Here is a 17,243-nt window from a genome sequence, read left to right as displayed (position 1 = left end):
AAGTCATATTTAAATGTCTACAGCAGTGGTGGCTGGAATGATGTAAAAGTCAGTTCTCAGATGTGCTGTAAACATCACTCGTAAGATGCACCAAAGTGATCTGCAGAGCACACACATGTCCAATATTCCCATAACTTAAACATGGAGGTATGAGGGTAAAAAACAAAATAAAATAGAGCAATAACTTGGAGGAGGCTGGAGTTGGAGCTCTGGAGGGGGATTTCAGTGTGTCTTGGAGATAAGGGAGGAGCTGCAGCCCCCAGTTTCCTCAATAAAACACCCATCGTATGCAGATACACAGTTATCTGTGGAGGCTCTTACGCTGGGAGCCAATGGGAGGGAGGCTCCTCGTGGTGGAGCAGCTTTTTAATCCGTCCCTGCTGTGACTGTTGGTGAATCAGCACCACTGTGGTTTTGTTGACTCAAGGGTTTGTATCTATATCCTGTTGATCCCAAACCGTCACGGGCGAGGTTCGTGCCTGTGGGTCTCACTGTTACACTGTTGTCACACAGGGCTCAGCTATTGTTTGCTCTCCTCCGTCGAGACACTTTATTTCGCTGAAGGTAACAGGCTCTACTTGTTCTCACAGACGGTGCCGCCAGAGTATTTTACGACAGAATTATTCAACGTCAATCTTTCTAAATCACACATACAGTCGATGTTTCGCTCCTGTCCTACACACCCGCCACCAGTAATTATAAAGAGGTCAAATTCAAACTCTTTCAGGGCACAATTTCTCTCCCCTTCCTTTGTTCTCCACAAAGTTCATGTCAGTGTTTACAGCTCCACCTAGTGGTCCAGGAAGGACTAACACTGTCATCTCTCTCTCTGTGTGTCCTACAACAAATTAAAAATGACATCAGAAGGGATCAGCAGACGTTTGTCTGGTTTTGTGCGTCACTGAAACAACATGTTTAGTCTACTTTTGATAACTCAGAGGAAACTGACATCAAAAGTGTTTAAAACAGTGCTGACCTCCATTAAAGACGCAGCAGCTGCTCTCACTCACTCATTCACTCTATTATTTCCTGTTTCCCCCCCAGACAAGAGGCAAAAACAGGAGCCTCCAGATGAGACGCAGTCACAACAACAACAACAACAACAACAACAACAACATATGATTCAGTTAAGGTGTAGAAATATCTAAAGCACCTTTAGGTCCAATCCAACTTTATTCATGAAGCACTTAAATACTTAAAACTTAAATAAGAATCTATTAAATATACAAACGCTGGACCTAAAAGACCTAAACAGAAACAATAAAGTAGTTTAAAACATGCCATAGAAACATGGCACCACAAGATGGTGGACTCCATAAGGCTAGGCCCTCTTCTAAAGTACAACATAAAAGAAAAACAAAGGTTTATTTCCCAATAGATAAAAGTACTTTATTGATCCCAAAAACTGGGAAATTTCAGGCAATTTCCAAAAATACACATGTAAAACAGAAAAATATGATTATTAAATGAAATAATAAAGAAGATCGTGACACGTTCAGAGTTTACCAGACAATAAAATAGTCTAGAAAATATAAAAACAAACACAACTAAAAACAAGTCGTACAATAAAAATTGTGGTAAAGCCAAAGAGTAGAAATGTGTTTTAAGATTTAAGTTTTAAATAAGTTAGTTTAAAGTAGTTTGATCACAAAAGAAAGAAACTTAAACACAGTCATTTCCATATAAGTTACAGTTTTCCAGCAAACAAATCCTAACAAAAGCACCAGGAGTGGAAAGAAAAGTCTTCTCCCACAGAATTGTGATATTTTTACTAACTTGATGAACAGAATCAGGTCAAATATATTTGCCAGTTTACCGTAAAAAGTATTTGCACTTATGTTTATCGGTGTTTTCAGCAATTAAGTGTTTTTTCCCCCCGTTTCATTTGGATCATGTTCATTTAAAGGTTCTGTATTTAAACATCATATTTCTCTCACTCAGCACATCATATATGTTTCTTTTTGCCCTATCACGCATCTTTCATACCCATTTTGTTTTCTTTTCTTACATAGAAACATATCTATTTTCTGTGATTGAGTTTATTTTAATGTAGCATTTAGTGTTTTTAAAAGAACTTAAACGAGTTTCTCTGACGTTTCAGCTCCTTAAATGTGAGTATTTTCTGGTTTCCGTGCTTCATATCACAAAGAAATCATTAAAGCTGAGGCATTTTGGATTGTGGACAAAACACTCAACACTGATTTCAGAGTATCAGACCATTTTTCAACATGTTCTGATATTTTATATGCACCAAATGATTGATTTGTTGGGAAACTAAACCACAGATTGTTAGTTGCAGCCCTACTGTGCAATTTGACTGATGGGATATTGTGTCAAGAAATGTTTCATTCAATTTTTGGTCCAAAGAGGAAGATAAAGTCACAATAATGATATGTTTGCAACAAAGTATCAGACTCCAAACTTTCACTTGACAGAGGAAAACTAAACAAATGACCAAACAAGAGAAACACATTTTGAGAACCCCAGCCCACTCAACATGAAAAACACACTGAAGCAAGTGCGTGGCAAACCCTCACACCTGCATATATCAGCTCTGTCACAGTCACACTGATTAACCTCAGCTGTGACAGAAACACAGGTTCACACAATATCTGCCTGATTAACAAAGAAACCTGTGACCTACATTCTGGATACAACAGAGAGACAGAGAGAGCGGACGTTATGCGACAGAAACTAAATATACTGAAAACTGTTTCACATTCGCTCACATTCTTTTCTCCCATTTCCTTTATTTCTTTCCTGTGTAAACTGAATTTTTTGGACTATTTTGCCATTGCTGCATATAGTTTCCATTGAGAGGCAAACACATTTAAGTTTTATGTAAAAAAGGAGAGATGTGAGTTTATTTGTATAAATAAAATGAAAACAAGTGTAGAACATGAGGTGATGTTAATTTAATTTCTTAATTTAACATGCTTTTTATTGTGACGTTTAAGTGTTTTCTGGCATTCCATGAGAATTCCATGAATAGTAGAAGAAAGTCGGAATACGCCAGGTCTGGAATAGGCCAATCTTTTCAGATTACCAGGAACTCTAGAGGGGCGGGGCTGTGCACTGAAGTACGCTGATTGGTGGGACACATTTAGCAGATGTTTCAGTGTTGCCAGCTTAGCAACTTTGACACTATATTTAGCGAGTATTCTTTTTCAAAAAATTGCCTAGTGACAGATCTAGTGACTTTTTCTGGTGTTCTGGTGACTTTTGGCGTGAAAGCATGTATCGTTCTAAAGGTCTTTGCACACCAGACTGTACAAAAGGGAATTCTTTTCCCCAGGTTAATAGGTTCCTGGTAATGAAGGTTCTTGGAAATGTAGGTGGGTGGAAAAGGGGCTTATATGGACAAAAAGTAAGGTAAGGGTGGTATGGGGCTGTTCTTCAGGCTTTGGTCTCGATGGTCCCTTATCTCCAGTGAAGGACAATCTTAACGCTTTGGGACAACTGTTTGAGGAAAGTCCTTTTTTTCCTCTCGTGGATAGTGACTTTATAAATGCTCTATAGAATGAATGGGCACAAATTCCCATTGAAACACTTTCAAATCTTGAGGAAAGTCGTCCAAGAAGAGTGGAAACTGCATGTATATGTATTTGAATAGGTTATTACAGTCCTTGTTGTTCAGGTCTGAATACTTTTGTCCATATATTGTATATTTACTCTGTCAAGTTCTGCAACATATAACTCGCTTTAAAGTGTCCGGTGAACTCTGGTGGCTTGAAACTGGCAACATCCATTTTGGCAGTTCAGTTGTTTTTCCTGCCAACATGGCGGTGTAAACAGAACTGAGTCCTCCACAGTTCTGTACCGCGAGGGGTTTTAATGTTCCGCAAACATGTGTTCGACCTCATCGATCCAGTCACATGGAGATTCTTCCTCAAAGTCTCTGCAAAGTGACGACATGTTTAATTTCAGGGGTCACATTTACAATAAATGCCTCTTAACGTGTACGGAACCAGTGTGTGTGATTCAGATAGTGTGAAACTGAATACCGCTTACCTTTAGCTCCTAATCAAAGTGTATATGAGAAACTACGGTGGCCTACAGGCAGCATAAAAACTCAAAAATGTCCTCCCTAGAGCCAGTGTTTGATTTGACCATTCAGGGCTACTGTACTGTACATATAATATTTACTTTTAGTAGTTATTCTTATAAAACATGCACGTTTTACACAGCTGTAAAACAACAGTAATAACAGGAAGTAGCTGGTTTTCTGGTGCAAATCAGGTACAAAGACTAAACCTGAAGTAACAAAAAACCCACATCAGTTCTTAATTTAATCATAGACTAATGATGACATGATATAATTGATATATTATCCCTAAATCCTACACACTGGACCTTTAATATGAGGTGTAATATGAGGTGTTATTACATCGCTGTAATAACGTCCCTGTGCTTTATTTTGAAACTCATATTTTCTCCCTACACAAAACTACTGCTATGAGGTTTTAAAGGTAAATTAAGAACTGCAAAAGGATGTTTTTTTTTGCAATGACAGAAAAATGTGCTTACGTGTCGTCGTCATCAGAGCGAGGCTCCAGTCGCTGCTCGTCGGCGGTTACTTCCTCCTCGGGGCCGTCCGTGTCGTCGCCCTGAGGCTGAGAGAGGGGTCCTTTCAGCGGGTCGTCCCCTGTGACCAAAGTAAAGTCTTTTTTTTTTTTAAAAACTACAGTTACAGCTGCAGGCTCCGCCCCCTCTTCTAAGTTCGGTGGTATAAATAATCTTTATGTGTTTGTTTGAGGCATAGGAAGCAGACCAGATTGACAGCCAGGTCAGACTCCATGAGACTGCCAGATTAAAAAAAGATTGAATGAATTTCTGTACGTCTTAAGTGTGTTGAAACACTTCTACAAACCATTGTGTATTAAGAAGGTGCTGAAGGCTCTGCTCAGCTGGACCTTCTCTAACAGGCTCATGAGTCTTTCAGGAGGATCTTTGTCCCATCGTCTCCTCGGCACGTCGTCCTCTGGTTCCAACAAACAAACAAATGAGTGTCTGTTTTATTCTTTAAACTTCACTCATGTTATTTAAACATTTTAGTGACAGATGTTCATACTTTCATGATTAGAGCTCACGAGTGTCCGGCCGGTCACAGAGGACACGCTGTCCGATGAGAGGAGGCTTTTGTTTGCCAGCACCTGCAGCACAGAGTCGGAACGCTCAGCCGTCCACTGTCTGCGACGACCGGGCTCTCTGCTCTCACAGCGACCTTCAGTTATCTCCACACCTGGAAAAAAAAGGGTTATTTGAAGATGTTTTATCTTGTGAAGGCAAATTATATAATTTTTTCCCGGAAAAGCTCTGTTGTTTTTGAATAAATGTGATAATGTTTCACAATAAATGGGAAAAAGTTGAGTTTTTCTGTATTAACTAGAACATTTTACCTGAAAAAGCTGTTGTTTTTGAATAAACATGATTATTTTTCAAAGAAATTGGGAAAAAGGCTTGTTTTTCTGTGTTAACGAGAACATTTTTGTCATGCTCCGCCTACTTCCCCTCCTTTCTCTCCTGCATTCGCCTCATGCAATCAGTTCACCTGTGGCCGGAGCACACCTGCTCCCAATCTAATCATCAAGCCTCTACTTATTTCCTGGTTCTCCAGCCTCTCGTCGCCAGGTTGCCACAGACGTCTGTGTGGTAAACGTCATGTGTGCTCTAGTGTTTAGTTACTTGTTTGTATTTTGCTTTGTTGACTCCTCTCCTACGCTCAGAGCTTCCTCACCTCCTGCATTAGTCCAGCTCATCTGTAAACACCCATTCATCGATAAACTGTGAAAGCCTGCATGCTCTTGTGTCCAGCACTGCCTTGCCTTAACAATTTGACCTGAAAAAGCTCTTGTTTTTGAATAAATGTGATCATTTCTCTTTTGGTCTTAACAAGAACATTGTTACTGAAAAGTAATTTTTTCCCCCCAAAAGGAATTTTGTTGTAATTTTTTGAATTAAGAAAATATTAAGATATTCAAACCCTTTGTTACTTACTGAAAAAGTGAATAAAAAGCTCTGTTTTTATGATATTTCCTCTAAAAAGTATTTTTTTTTTTTTTTTTAAAAAGCCCCCTTATTCTATTTTAATTAACATGACACATTTTCTCAAACAAAATGGGGGAAATTATTTTTTTTTCTAAATTAATAAGACAAATGTTCAGCTCAAAAACTGAAAAAAGTGTTTGATTTGTCCATTTAAAAACACGTTGGTCCAACATGGCCGCCTCTGTAGAGAAGACCCACTCCTTATGTAAATATAAAGGGCTAATTCTATGGTAATGAAAATATTCAGGTCATTGTACACTCAAAAAAACAAACCAACCACCCAGCAATCACTTAAATCTTACACACTGGAGTGAAGTGTCTTGTTTGTTTATTAAGAAAAGGTCTCCACTGATCTCGGTACATGTTTACGTGTACTTTACCTTCCAATGTTGTCGTTTTCATCAAACTCTTTTCTCGCAACAGCTCGACCACCTTCCCTCCTCCTCCTCTGTCCCATTGCTTCATCCTCGTCCCCCGCTCCTCCTCCCCCTCCTCCACCTCCGTCACCTGTGAAAGATTTAAAGCGGTGCGGTAAATCAAACGCACCACACGGGCTCCGCCACCATCTGAACCAACAGCAGCGTGGTCAAAAGGTCAGATTCCACACGGGGGGGGGGGGGGGGGTCATCACAGCTGGGGGAAGTGGAAGAGTTTAAATTCTCACTCCTGCCCCGAGCGTCCGTCACCGCACGGGAAGCTCGAGAGGACGACCGCGTCTTTACCTGGGAGGGGAAATGTGAGCGCAGGAGTCTGGAGACCCGGTGAGAGGTCAGGATGGTGTGCAGGGACGGCCTGTCCTTCGGGTTGGTCTTGAACATGTGCTTGATCAAATACCGCAGCTCGTAGGGCAGGTGGTCGGGGAGCGGCGGGTACGCGCCCCGGCACACCTTAAAGATCAGGCTCCTCCAGCTGGAGGCCTGGAACTGGACACATAAGACAGAGCGGAGAGTGAGGATCTGTGGGAAAACAGCCCACGCTGCAACATCAGAGCCACAGAAAACACACACACACACACACGAGGAGATAATGGAAGTCAGCTGAAGATAACAGGCCTCCATCATTCCACAGCAGCAGGACCTCGCTGTGCAGAGAGTGGTTCACACGATGATTTACTGACAGCTTGTTGGGAACGAGGCCCACTGTTACGGCCGCATGCGTGTGCGTCTGGGTGTAAAAATGCACTCAAGTTCAAGTAAAAGTAGCTTGTTTAACATTTACTAAAAAGTTATTTAGTTATTTTTTTAACAAGGTTCTTTCTTGTGTCGTGCAAAAAGGACAAGGGGACACAAATCTCATGTGAATTGTTTTCAATTAAAGGCAAAATCTTTACAAATTAATGTGCTGACAAAATAAAATATGTAAACACATAATGTGTCAGTCAACATGGGTCAAAGGTCACAGATGCTTTAACTTTCTCACTCACTCGGGGACCTTAATTCACCTGTACTCACGTTCACATGTCCTCATCATTCACTGCCAAAGTTTCCGGGTATTTTTTTTACTAATTTTATCAGAACCGCCAACTTATTTTATGTCACTTCCCTCCCCCCGTCACACACTGGGTGGTATCACCCACAGAGAGAGAGCGGGGTTAGGGGACGTACCGGGTGTCTCAGGGTGCAGAGCTCGTAGAGAACGCAGCCCAAAGACCACACGTCGCTGCGGGACACACAAAACATGGCAGAGGGTTATTCATTCACATCAGTTTACCTCACAAATCCCAAAAATTGGCTAAACTTAAATAGTTCTCCTCCCACGTCATTCACACTTACCTCTTATTGTTGTAAGGCTTATTGTCCCAGATTTCTGGAGCTACGTAATACGGAGTCCCAACATACGAATGAGCGAATGCCTTTGAGCTGCAACACAACAACAACAACAACAACAAAAAGAGTCAAAGTTAAAGTGCAGTACCTTAAAATTGCAAACTGCTTGCCCTCTTTTCTTTTCCTACCTGTTGAGAACACACGCTGAGCCAAAGTCCCCGAGTTTAATCGTCCCGTCATCTGTCAGGAAAATGTTCTGGGTGAGGAAACGACAAAACTATGATGTTAGGCAATGCAGCTTTATTTGTATGACACATTATGATTCACAAAGGTTCTGTACCTTGGACTTCAGGTCTCGGTGCAAAACTCGCTTATCGTGGATGTGCTTTGCACCTGCACACATTTGAGAAAACCACCTCAAGATCTGAAAGAAAAACAAACCATAAAAACAATGATTTAAGTGGAAAGTTAATCAGTTAAATGAAATGAAGTGTGAGATTAGTTTAAAGACGTACATCATCGACACAAAACTGTGCGGTTTTCTGCTGCGTGATCCTCTGTAACAGGTCTCCTCCTCTGCAGTACTCCATAATAATGCACAGCAGGTCATCAGCTGAACAACAAACACATCACATCATCCAAATGACAACAATAAGTGTGTGTGTGACTCCAGAGGCTGCATTTGCTTCAAGTTTACAGCACGTTTACCCTCGAATGCTTCCCTGAAGGCCACAATATTGGGATGTTTCATTGTGGACAGCAGGACGGCTTCTCTCCTCGAATTCTCCAATTTACTCTGATTCTATAAAGATGCAAATACAGACACAGCGTGATTTCATGCATTTTACAATTATGCAAAACTCCATGTTTCTGTGGAGGCAGCAATGTGGTTATCTGAACAGTGCAAATTACATTTTCACATCAGATTATATAACACGGCAGAGCTGGATTCAAATATAATCCAGGGTTGAATTATCCACATATATATATATATATATATATATATATATATATATATATATATATATATATATATATATATATATATATATATATATATATATATATATATATATATATATATATATATATATATATATATATATATATATATATATATATGAACTGGAGGTGTTTTTTTTTTGAGTAGGGCTTTTCAAAATAAAAGCCCCCAGTGGCATTTATGATGCATAAATGTGTGAAATATATACATTTAAAGTGTTCCCTCTGACCTTTGGCAGCTGGATTTCTTTGAGCACATATTCCTGCCGACTGTTGTTACACCGCACTAACAAAGCTCTGCCGAACGATCCTTCACCGATGACTCTCAGCGGTGAATAATGTGACTCCATGGAGCTCCTTTGAATCAAAACAAAGAAAGACAGCGCTTGAAAATCAACAAAAAAAACATACAGCTACAACAGACTGAGCAACCGGAACTAAAGGTCTAATTCAACTGAAAACACGGATTTATTATTGTTCTACATGTGCCCCCGGTGATCGTTCCGCGGCCACTTCCGTGTTGTTGTGTGACGTAGTTAGGAGGGACCGGGCGTGCCCGTGACACGCTCTTTCACCGCTAGATGGCAGTAGATTATAATCTCCAAAATCCTACTTCACGTCTCGTAGTAACATTTTCAGCGAAAACCACCATAGTCATTTTGAAATAACCGATTCTGTTCGGCTAATGTTGACACGTTGACGTGTTTAAGCGCTTTAGTGATACATTTCACCGCGTCCTCTTTCTTTCGATGCATGTTTTTTGACAAACCCAGGAAAGTGTGTGTTCGTGCCAGGCCCCTGCATAACAGCGTAAGTATACGACCAAAAAAAAAAAATGAATAAATAAATACGCTATTAATGAAAAAAACTAATTTATTTTCAGTTTATCGTTAAATAAAGTCCCCATCACTTGAATAGACGTCACTTTAAATTGTCCTGCTTGACACTTGATTTTAAGAGCCCGGATAGCTCAGTCGGTAGAGCATCAGACTTTTAATCTGAGGGTCCAGGGTTCAAGTCCCTGTTCGGGCGATGCTTTTTTTTTTTCTTCTTGTATTTCACCAAATGTGTACAGAGCTCTAACGCAACCACTTTCAAACGATCATTCAAGACGATTTTACGCAGTTAAGAAGAAAACAAATAATCCTTAGTATTTATAAATTCTTAAATATATATAAATGATAAAATACAGCAACATATTTTACAGTTGTAAATACAGTTTTACAGCCAAAAAAAAAAAGGGTTTTAAGACCACAATAGCTAGAACTGACTGGAACATGGCATGCTTTTTGCATACGCTCAGCACAAATGTAAAGTGTACGTGATTTGTGATTTACATCACTATGCTCCTTTAATTTTCAACAGAATTCCCCAAACATCTTTCGCAGCATAAACCTTCATCGTGCCTCGTGGGCCAAACGACTGCACAGTGAGTCCAAGTGTCTAATGTTGCCTCATTACCTCTCTGGCAGCGTCCTGGCTGCACCTATCAGCGACTAAACTCTGCCACAGGAGGAGAATAAAGACAATAATGAGGTAAATATTGGCCGTAAAGCAACGGTATGTCTCCAGCTCCTGGAATATGCTACACAGGCTGTTTGATGGACATTTTTCTGGAGCTGTAAAAATAAAAGATGTTGTGGTTGAACTCAGTTTTTGGATAGAAGCCATTTGTGAAACTCAAGTGAGCTTCTGTTGATATCTGTAATATCATGTAAGAACTAAACCTCACACAGAGGCAGTTTTCAACAATGACGACTTTTCCTAAAGACCTGAGGGCAGCACACAATGATATAAGTATTTATCTGTTTTGTCAGACTGTATTACATCTTCCATCTATTTCTATAACTCTTTGTTTTAATTTTTTTTAGAACACAGAGCAATTAGGCTGCTTTTTTCCATTACTATATTAAAACGCATATACAGAGGCTATTAGTGTGCAATATAGAGTGTCTTATATCCTTTTTTTCAGCACAACCTATAGGCAATCTGGTGAAATTATTTGCTTTCCCACTTTCCACAGCTATATAAACACACCTGAGCAAAAAGTGCTCAAATTCTTTCTTTAAATCGGGTAGAATTTGTGAAATTTGAAATACTTCACCATTCAAAGTGCACTTGGCTCCTTTTAATCAACAAAAATAGAAGAAAAACTGCCTATTAAGTGACTTGAAAAGAACAGACACTGACTCGTGGGCTACCATTAAAACAATGAATCACGCTCCAGGTTTACAGTGAAAGGCACCTTAAAGCTGAATTAATCAAAAGTGTCCACTAGAAGGCAGAAGCAGACAGAAACACAGCCTGATAAAAAGGTAGTGTGTATGTTATTCTTATATTGCATCACATTTAAGGCAAAAACAGACGGATGAATACATTTTATTGCTTCTTTAATTTCCTTCTGGTGAAAAAAGCCTTCTGGTGATACAACATCTTGTGTATCAGAGCACTTTCACGTTGCTCATGTTTTCAGGAGAACACTTCCTCCACAGTGTTCGGGGACTCGTGTCACCACAGGATTGTAGCAGCGAACATGTGTTGAATTACAGCAGAGCGGTGGACGTCCCAGGCGACCGCACAGACGTCTGGAATACCAGAGAAGAAAGATGTTACAGGAGGAACAAAAACAAACAGAACCCCGACCACAGACACAGAACCTTTAAATTAAATGATCTCACCTGCTTGTTATTTGATACAAGTCACAAAGAAGGAAATACATGTTAATCATAGCTTGATTTCAGAGTTAGTAATTGTGTCACCGTGATCAATCTTGTTTCTCTTATTCTATGATAACCAGGGTTCCCACACCTGGGTTGACATTGAATTCAAGGACTTTCCAGGACCAATTCTCTCAAATTCAAGGACTGAATTTGCTGACACAGCTTAAAGTGGGAGGGCAACCGTTAAGTGATTGTCCTTGGGATCTTCGTCAAAGTCAGTCTTTGTCATTTTCTTTGGTGAGACAGATCTTGGAATTTTCATTTTCCAAGCGTCACATAAAGTTTGCTCTCTCGCTCGCTCATTGTCCTGCATTCTCTCGTCAATGAGACAGTGGACAGTGTCTACAACACCCTAGTAATTAAGACTCAACATTTGTCCTGCGTAGGCCATCAAGCAATGCAGGGTGTGAAACAGTAGTTGGTGTCGTAGCAAACACACATTTTCAAGGACCCATGGAAACCCTGGATTATAGAAATTAGGGCTGAAACAATTACTCAAATAATCGATTACTAAATGAATCGGCAACTATTTTGATAATCGATTTATTGGTTTCAGGCTTTTTTCATTATTAAAAGAAGATTTCTGATCGTTTCAGCTAACTAAATGTGAATATTTTCTGGTTTCTTTGCTCCGTGTAACAAAGAAATCATTCAAACTGAATGATTTTCGTTTGTGGACAAAACAAGACATTTGACAACATCGTCATTTCCAGGTTTGGCAAACAGTGATCAACATTTCTTCTACATTTTCTGACATTTTGTGTCGATTAATCGAGAAAATGCTCGACAGATCAATTGATTATGAATATAATCATCAGCTGCAGCTCTAACAGAAATATACTGCAATACATTGAATCACCCAAATTAACAAATTATAGTGAGGTGCTGTTAAGCAAAGACTGTGATGAGGCCGTTTCAGTTCACTTGGTGGCACTGGACAGGAGCAGCAGTTTAAAAATAAAGCAAGCAAGGACCTGGACTCTCTGAGTATTAGAGGATCAATGCTGGACTCTTAAATATGTGTTGAACTAACCTGGATAAATGCCAACGGGGCAGAAACAGAAAGCTGTTCGTGTCTGATAAAAAATGTTGGGATTAACTTAATCAAAGAAGAGCTCGACTGAGACGGCGTTATTTTAGAGACGGGATAGACATATAAATAGTGACCTCTAATGGTGAGGAAGCAGATTGACGTAGAGCTTTGTTATCAGCTGATAATGGCTCGCTGTAGATACGTTTGCTTTAAGTTGGACCGTGTTCACTCTCTTTGACTCACCTCCTTGTAAAACCTCTGTTTAATAGACGTTAATAAATGAACTTGATCAGGCCGTCCTGGGTCCGCTCAGCTAATTGTCCCGGCCGAGGCTTGATAGCAGAGTTTATCATAATGAACAGAGTTCTCAGATAGTCTCACACGTCTCCTCTGCATATATGCAGTATCTCACATTGCAGTAAAGTCTGATATATCTGCACTCTCCTCACTCTTATTTTCTTTCTTATCTTGGCTATCTATAGGGGCTTGTGTTCCTCGAATAAGGAGGAGGCTTTGAAGTGTAATTTATGATTTAAATTGTGCATGGTAACTCCATTCAGGGACTGAAGGAAAACTGTGCCATCTGCACAAAGGTTTTTCAAAACGCACAATGTTATTTTCTCTTTCTTTCTTTCTTTCGTTTCATTCAAACTCCTGAAGACTGCACCCAGAGGTATGATACCAGTTCTTTAGAACATCTGTGAAGCAGGAACCTTTGGTCTTGAGGAACTTGGAGCGTTTCTAGGGCCAGGTCTCTCACCTTGGCTTGTAAATAATCTGTCTGCCTGAGTTTGAACTTTCACTGAAGCAGCTTCAAAGGTGACACCATCTTGCTTTCTGCAGCTCTTTCACTGATACTAACAGCATACAAGACACAGATGTCTTGACTCGGGGAGGAAACTTGACTTTTTCCTCTCTGGTACTTTTTTTCTGTGATTCCCCAGTGCCACTCAGAACAAAAAAAAAAAAAAAAAACCTGAATATGTGGAAAGAATGAAATGGCAAAGATCAGGAAGAGGGATTTTAAAAATGTATTACTATTCTTTTCCTTTAGAAAACTGGCATCTGCTATTGATGAAGTGATCCATTCATGGTAAGTTTGAAGACAGGAGGGGAATAGCTAACACCTGAGGCATGTTACTGAGACATGTGTTGAACTTTTAAAACTGGAGCGCAGCAGACGTTTTTCATCTGTCTTTTGAGATCAGTGGTGTAATCCACGCCAGTGGGTCTCAAACTTTTTATACCAAGTACCACCTGAGAAAAATATTGGGCTCTTAAAGTAACATCATTATCACCAACGTTAAAATACAGCGGTGTAAATAAGGTCGAGCAAAGTCAGCTACAGACTTTTCACAGGAGGCAGATTTAATCCCAATAAGATATTTACCTCTCTCATCATCATTCTCTTCCTCACATATACTTCACACAATTGTATAGTGAAATTAGATTAAGATAGAGCGAAAGATAAGGTGACTCTCATTGTTATTTGTTTCATTTTCTACTCACTTCGGTCAACATTCCTCCGATTACGATCACATACCGAAGAATAGTATTTTGGATAGTACCACCAGAGGAAGCTTGTGTACCACTTTTGGTACACGTACCACAGTTTACCGTGGCTCTACGTAAACATATGACGTATACTCACCACAAAAGGACCGGGATACATCATTTCTGACAGAGCTTGCACTCAAGCAATTTTGTTTTTGCAGATACAAGCTGAGGAAAATGATAGAAAACATTAAGTGTGCTTTGTTTTTGCAGGTAATTGTGCTGGTGGTCTGGCAACCCATGCAGTTTTAAGTGTTTTTTTGGATATACCTGGCGTAGAATAGGTTAGACACACTTGACCGTAACCTAACACTTTAGTTATAAGCACAGAACCAAGGTTAAATTTAACTGTACGAGACAAATATGCCAGCACACACAGTTTCACAGTTTAGTAGAAGACGCAGTTTTGTCCTGGTTCGTCTGACGGTTGAAGATCACACCCTGCACACATGCAGGCGGTTGTAATCGGTCTTGGCTGATGAGACGCCAGGACCGCGTGAGCGTGCACAGACAGGTCCTGATTGACAGGTCTTTGATTCTCTTCTTAGCTTTGTTGCACATGTTGGACAGAACAAATTACACTCGCTTTATTTCCACCGGAGTCACTTTGACGTGCAACAGTGAAAAACCACACGTGTGAATAATAGAATAAATGAAGGCTGATTTCCACTTGGTTTCGTGGCCCTGGGGTTCATTCGAGCAGTTAAATATACTCGGGAACATTTGCAAATAAGTGCTGAGACCCAGAAGTAATTTGAAACAGCTCAGATTCGCCTTTATTGCTTTCTCTCGTATCTCTATTAGAAGAGAAAAACACATGGACCATCCTTTACGAAAGGAAAGGAGATAGTGCTGCCCCACAATCCTATGCGGCAACAATAGAATGTTGGTTGGCCAGATCATAATCAGCATACTGTATTAACCGTAGCAAAAATCTGGGTTTACAGAATGAGGCTTATTTGGTTCGATGACTTAAATAATTGCATATGGTTGCAGATTTGTGGATTTATTGCAAAAAACACATATGTTATGCGCACAGGTGAGGTTCATGACTCATTCAGAGTCAGATGTACATATATATGAACCCAGCTCAGTGTTCCCAGCCTTATTTTAAATTTAATAAGAAAATTGTGTCCGCGCCAGACTCCCACTCCTGCCGTGTTTCTATCCATTGCCAGCAAAATCACAAGTGGAAATACATGTATGTCATGTTCATGTTGGGCAGACACATGATAACTGACACCAGGAAATAAACCCAGATTTTCTTCCCTTTCTTTGGATTGGTTTGTTCATGAAGCATTTTTATCATAATCAATCATAAATCTCTTAGTCTGATCATGTATGTTAATTTAAACACAGCCAATGTTAAAAGTAAACTGTAAAATACAAACTCCCAGCCTTGCCAGACTTGGACAGGTGTTTAGTGCCGTCAGGTTTTTTTTATTATGGCACTGTTCCATTCCTCTTTATACCATTATGAGCCACTGTGCTGCCTCTCACACTCAAATCACTCACCAGCTGATGACCGTTAAGTGTGATAAGGCTCAGGACCTGAGCTGTTAGGGAAGACAATGAGGTTCTGCCTAAACAGCTGCTGTATAAAAGGGACCTCTTCTGGATCTAGGACAAATGTAACCTCAAAATGGATGGTGTTTCCTTTTAAAAGGTGAATGCGCCACAGGCTCTCAGGTACATTTTCCCTCTCGTGTCAGAGCTGTCGAGCATCCCGTGTGTACACAAGCTCCACAGTAATAAAATGACACCCTGTAACGTGACACGGTTCAACGCATGTGGGTATAAATCAACATCTTGTCAGGGCTAAAGCCACCCCAGGTGAATCTGTGTAATACTCAACATAGCCCCGCCCACTGAGAACCTGAAGAAAGGTGTCATCAGCCAGAACATAAACTCCTGTATGAGTGTGCAAAGCCTTTAAAGGTAAACAGTGAGGGCTTTTTTTCTTCTCCGCGATACGGAAATATCTTGCTGACTCAGCCTCTTTGTATCACTGTGGGTGAAGCGGTGAATCTTGATTTGATTCCCGCATGAGCAGCTGTCTCTGATCTTCTCGTCCAAGCGTATGTTTTCTCAAATTCCCTTTTATTCATCAATCCATATGAAGCCCTAATGGTCAGATCTGCTGAAGCAGACGTGTACAGTGAACAGGAAGTTCCTTTAATCACAGTGGGAAACAGAAAATGAATAAAATATGTGAGTGGTGAATGGTTCACAGTTTTTCTCAAAGTAAACGCATTTCTCGAAAGAGTGGAAAAACCACAGCATTCAAAAGCATGTTCTCTCTGCTCAAAAGTGACTTCTCCCACCAAAACAACAGTTATATCCTCAGTGTTTACAGAACATCAGGGCTGGCAGCCAGGGAGTTAGCAGCTAGCTTTAACGACCATGCCGCTCCGACACGTTTGCCTAAATGCTAATGCTAAGTCATCAAAGCACGGCTGCGCAAAACTTCCACAAACACACTAACTAGTGATGGTCAAAGCAGGTGTTTTCTATGTATGAATCATTAGAATCAGTTAATTCACAATCACAATCGCCGGGTTTCAGCAGTGCTTTCGCCAAATACACCAGACTCCTCTGTTAAATATTGAGATTTTAGACATTTCCTTTCCTAAATGTTGGAGATTAACGCATGTTTTCAAGATTTTTTTTTTGTCTTTTTAACTGATCTACAGTTTCGGCATTGTTCGGTTTGATTCTTGTGTCGGACATCGCCTTCATGACTCTTCCAGCGATGACACTCAAAAAAAATGAGTCGAGCTGAGTCTAATGGAAAATGACAGTAAATAAAAAAGAAAGTGGTAGAATTAAACATGGAAACAAGACGCAGAGGATAAATGAATTAGCACTTGGACAGCAAAACTCTACCAAGGCCGCTCCAGTTTCCCAACAGCATCACTGCAGTCCCCTACTGCTCAAGGTTAACACTGTAAATGTAAAATATTTACACAATAAGTACAGTTTATACTCATGATATTGACACATGAGCTTCAAGTTTCCCGATTTTTGTCCACATTTTCAGTTTTTTACAAGAATACTATGTGGAAAACCGTAATCAAGTAAGATCGGAGTGATTTCAAAGACTAGCTGTCCTGAAGCCTC

General features: G+C 40.1%; 1 protein-coding gene and 1 non-coding gene across 2 annotated transcripts; one reads left to right on the top strand and one right to left on the bottom strand.

Annotated features, from left to right (window-relative positions):
- Positions 1-1,375: 1,375 nt before the first annotated feature.
- Positions 1,376-9,258, bottom strand: nek3 (NIMA related kinase 3). Its single transcript, XM_058634892.1, has 13 exons — positions 9,047-9,258; positions 8,523-8,616; positions 8,330-8,427; positions 8,155-8,238; positions 8,003-8,070; positions 7,821-7,907; positions 7,653-7,707; positions 6,771-6,971; positions 6,429-6,555; positions 5,081-5,242; positions 4,871-4,984; positions 4,528-4,645; positions 1,376-3,898 (listed from the first exon to the last, which is right to left on the bottom strand). The coding sequence occupies exons 1-13, from the start codon at positions 9,164-9,166 to the stop codon at positions 3,832-3,834; spliced, it is 1,395 nt and encodes a 464-aa protein (XP_058490875.1). The 5' UTR covers positions 9,167-9,258; the 3' UTR covers positions 1,376-3,831.
- Positions 9,259-9,775: 517 nt separating this feature from the next.
- trnak-uuu (transfer RNA lysine (anticodon UUU)) lies at positions 9,776-9,848 on the top strand. The gene has a single exon. It is a non-coding gene; the product is annotated as a tRNA-Lys (tRNA).
- Positions 9,849-17,243: the final 7,395 nt, after the last annotated feature.

This window comes from Solea solea, chromosome 7 (assembly GCF_958295425.1).
Source record: "Solea solea chromosome 7, fSolSol10.1, whole genome shotgun sequence".
Taxonomy (NCBI): domain Eukaryota; kingdom Metazoa; phylum Chordata; class Actinopteri; order Pleuronectiformes; family Soleidae; genus Solea; species Solea solea.
The sequence above is the reverse complement of the archived record's forward strand: the minus strand, read 5'-3'. Positions and strand labels throughout refer to the sequence as shown.

Excerpts from the sequence above, each read along its gene's own strand:
- nek3 (XM_058634892.1), bottom strand. The coding sequence starts at position 9,166 with ATGGAGTCACATTATTCACCGCTGAGAGTCATCGGTGAAGGATCGTTC. Across the intron at positions 8,428-8,522 it reads CTTCAGGGAAGCATTCGAGG|CTGATGACCTGCTGTGCATT; the intron begins GTAAACGTGCTG and ends TTTGTTGTTCAG. Across the intron at positions 6,556-6,770 it reads GCTCACATTTCCCCTCCCAG|GTGACGGAGGTGGAGGAGGG; the intron begins GTAAAGACGCGG and ends AATCTTTCACAG.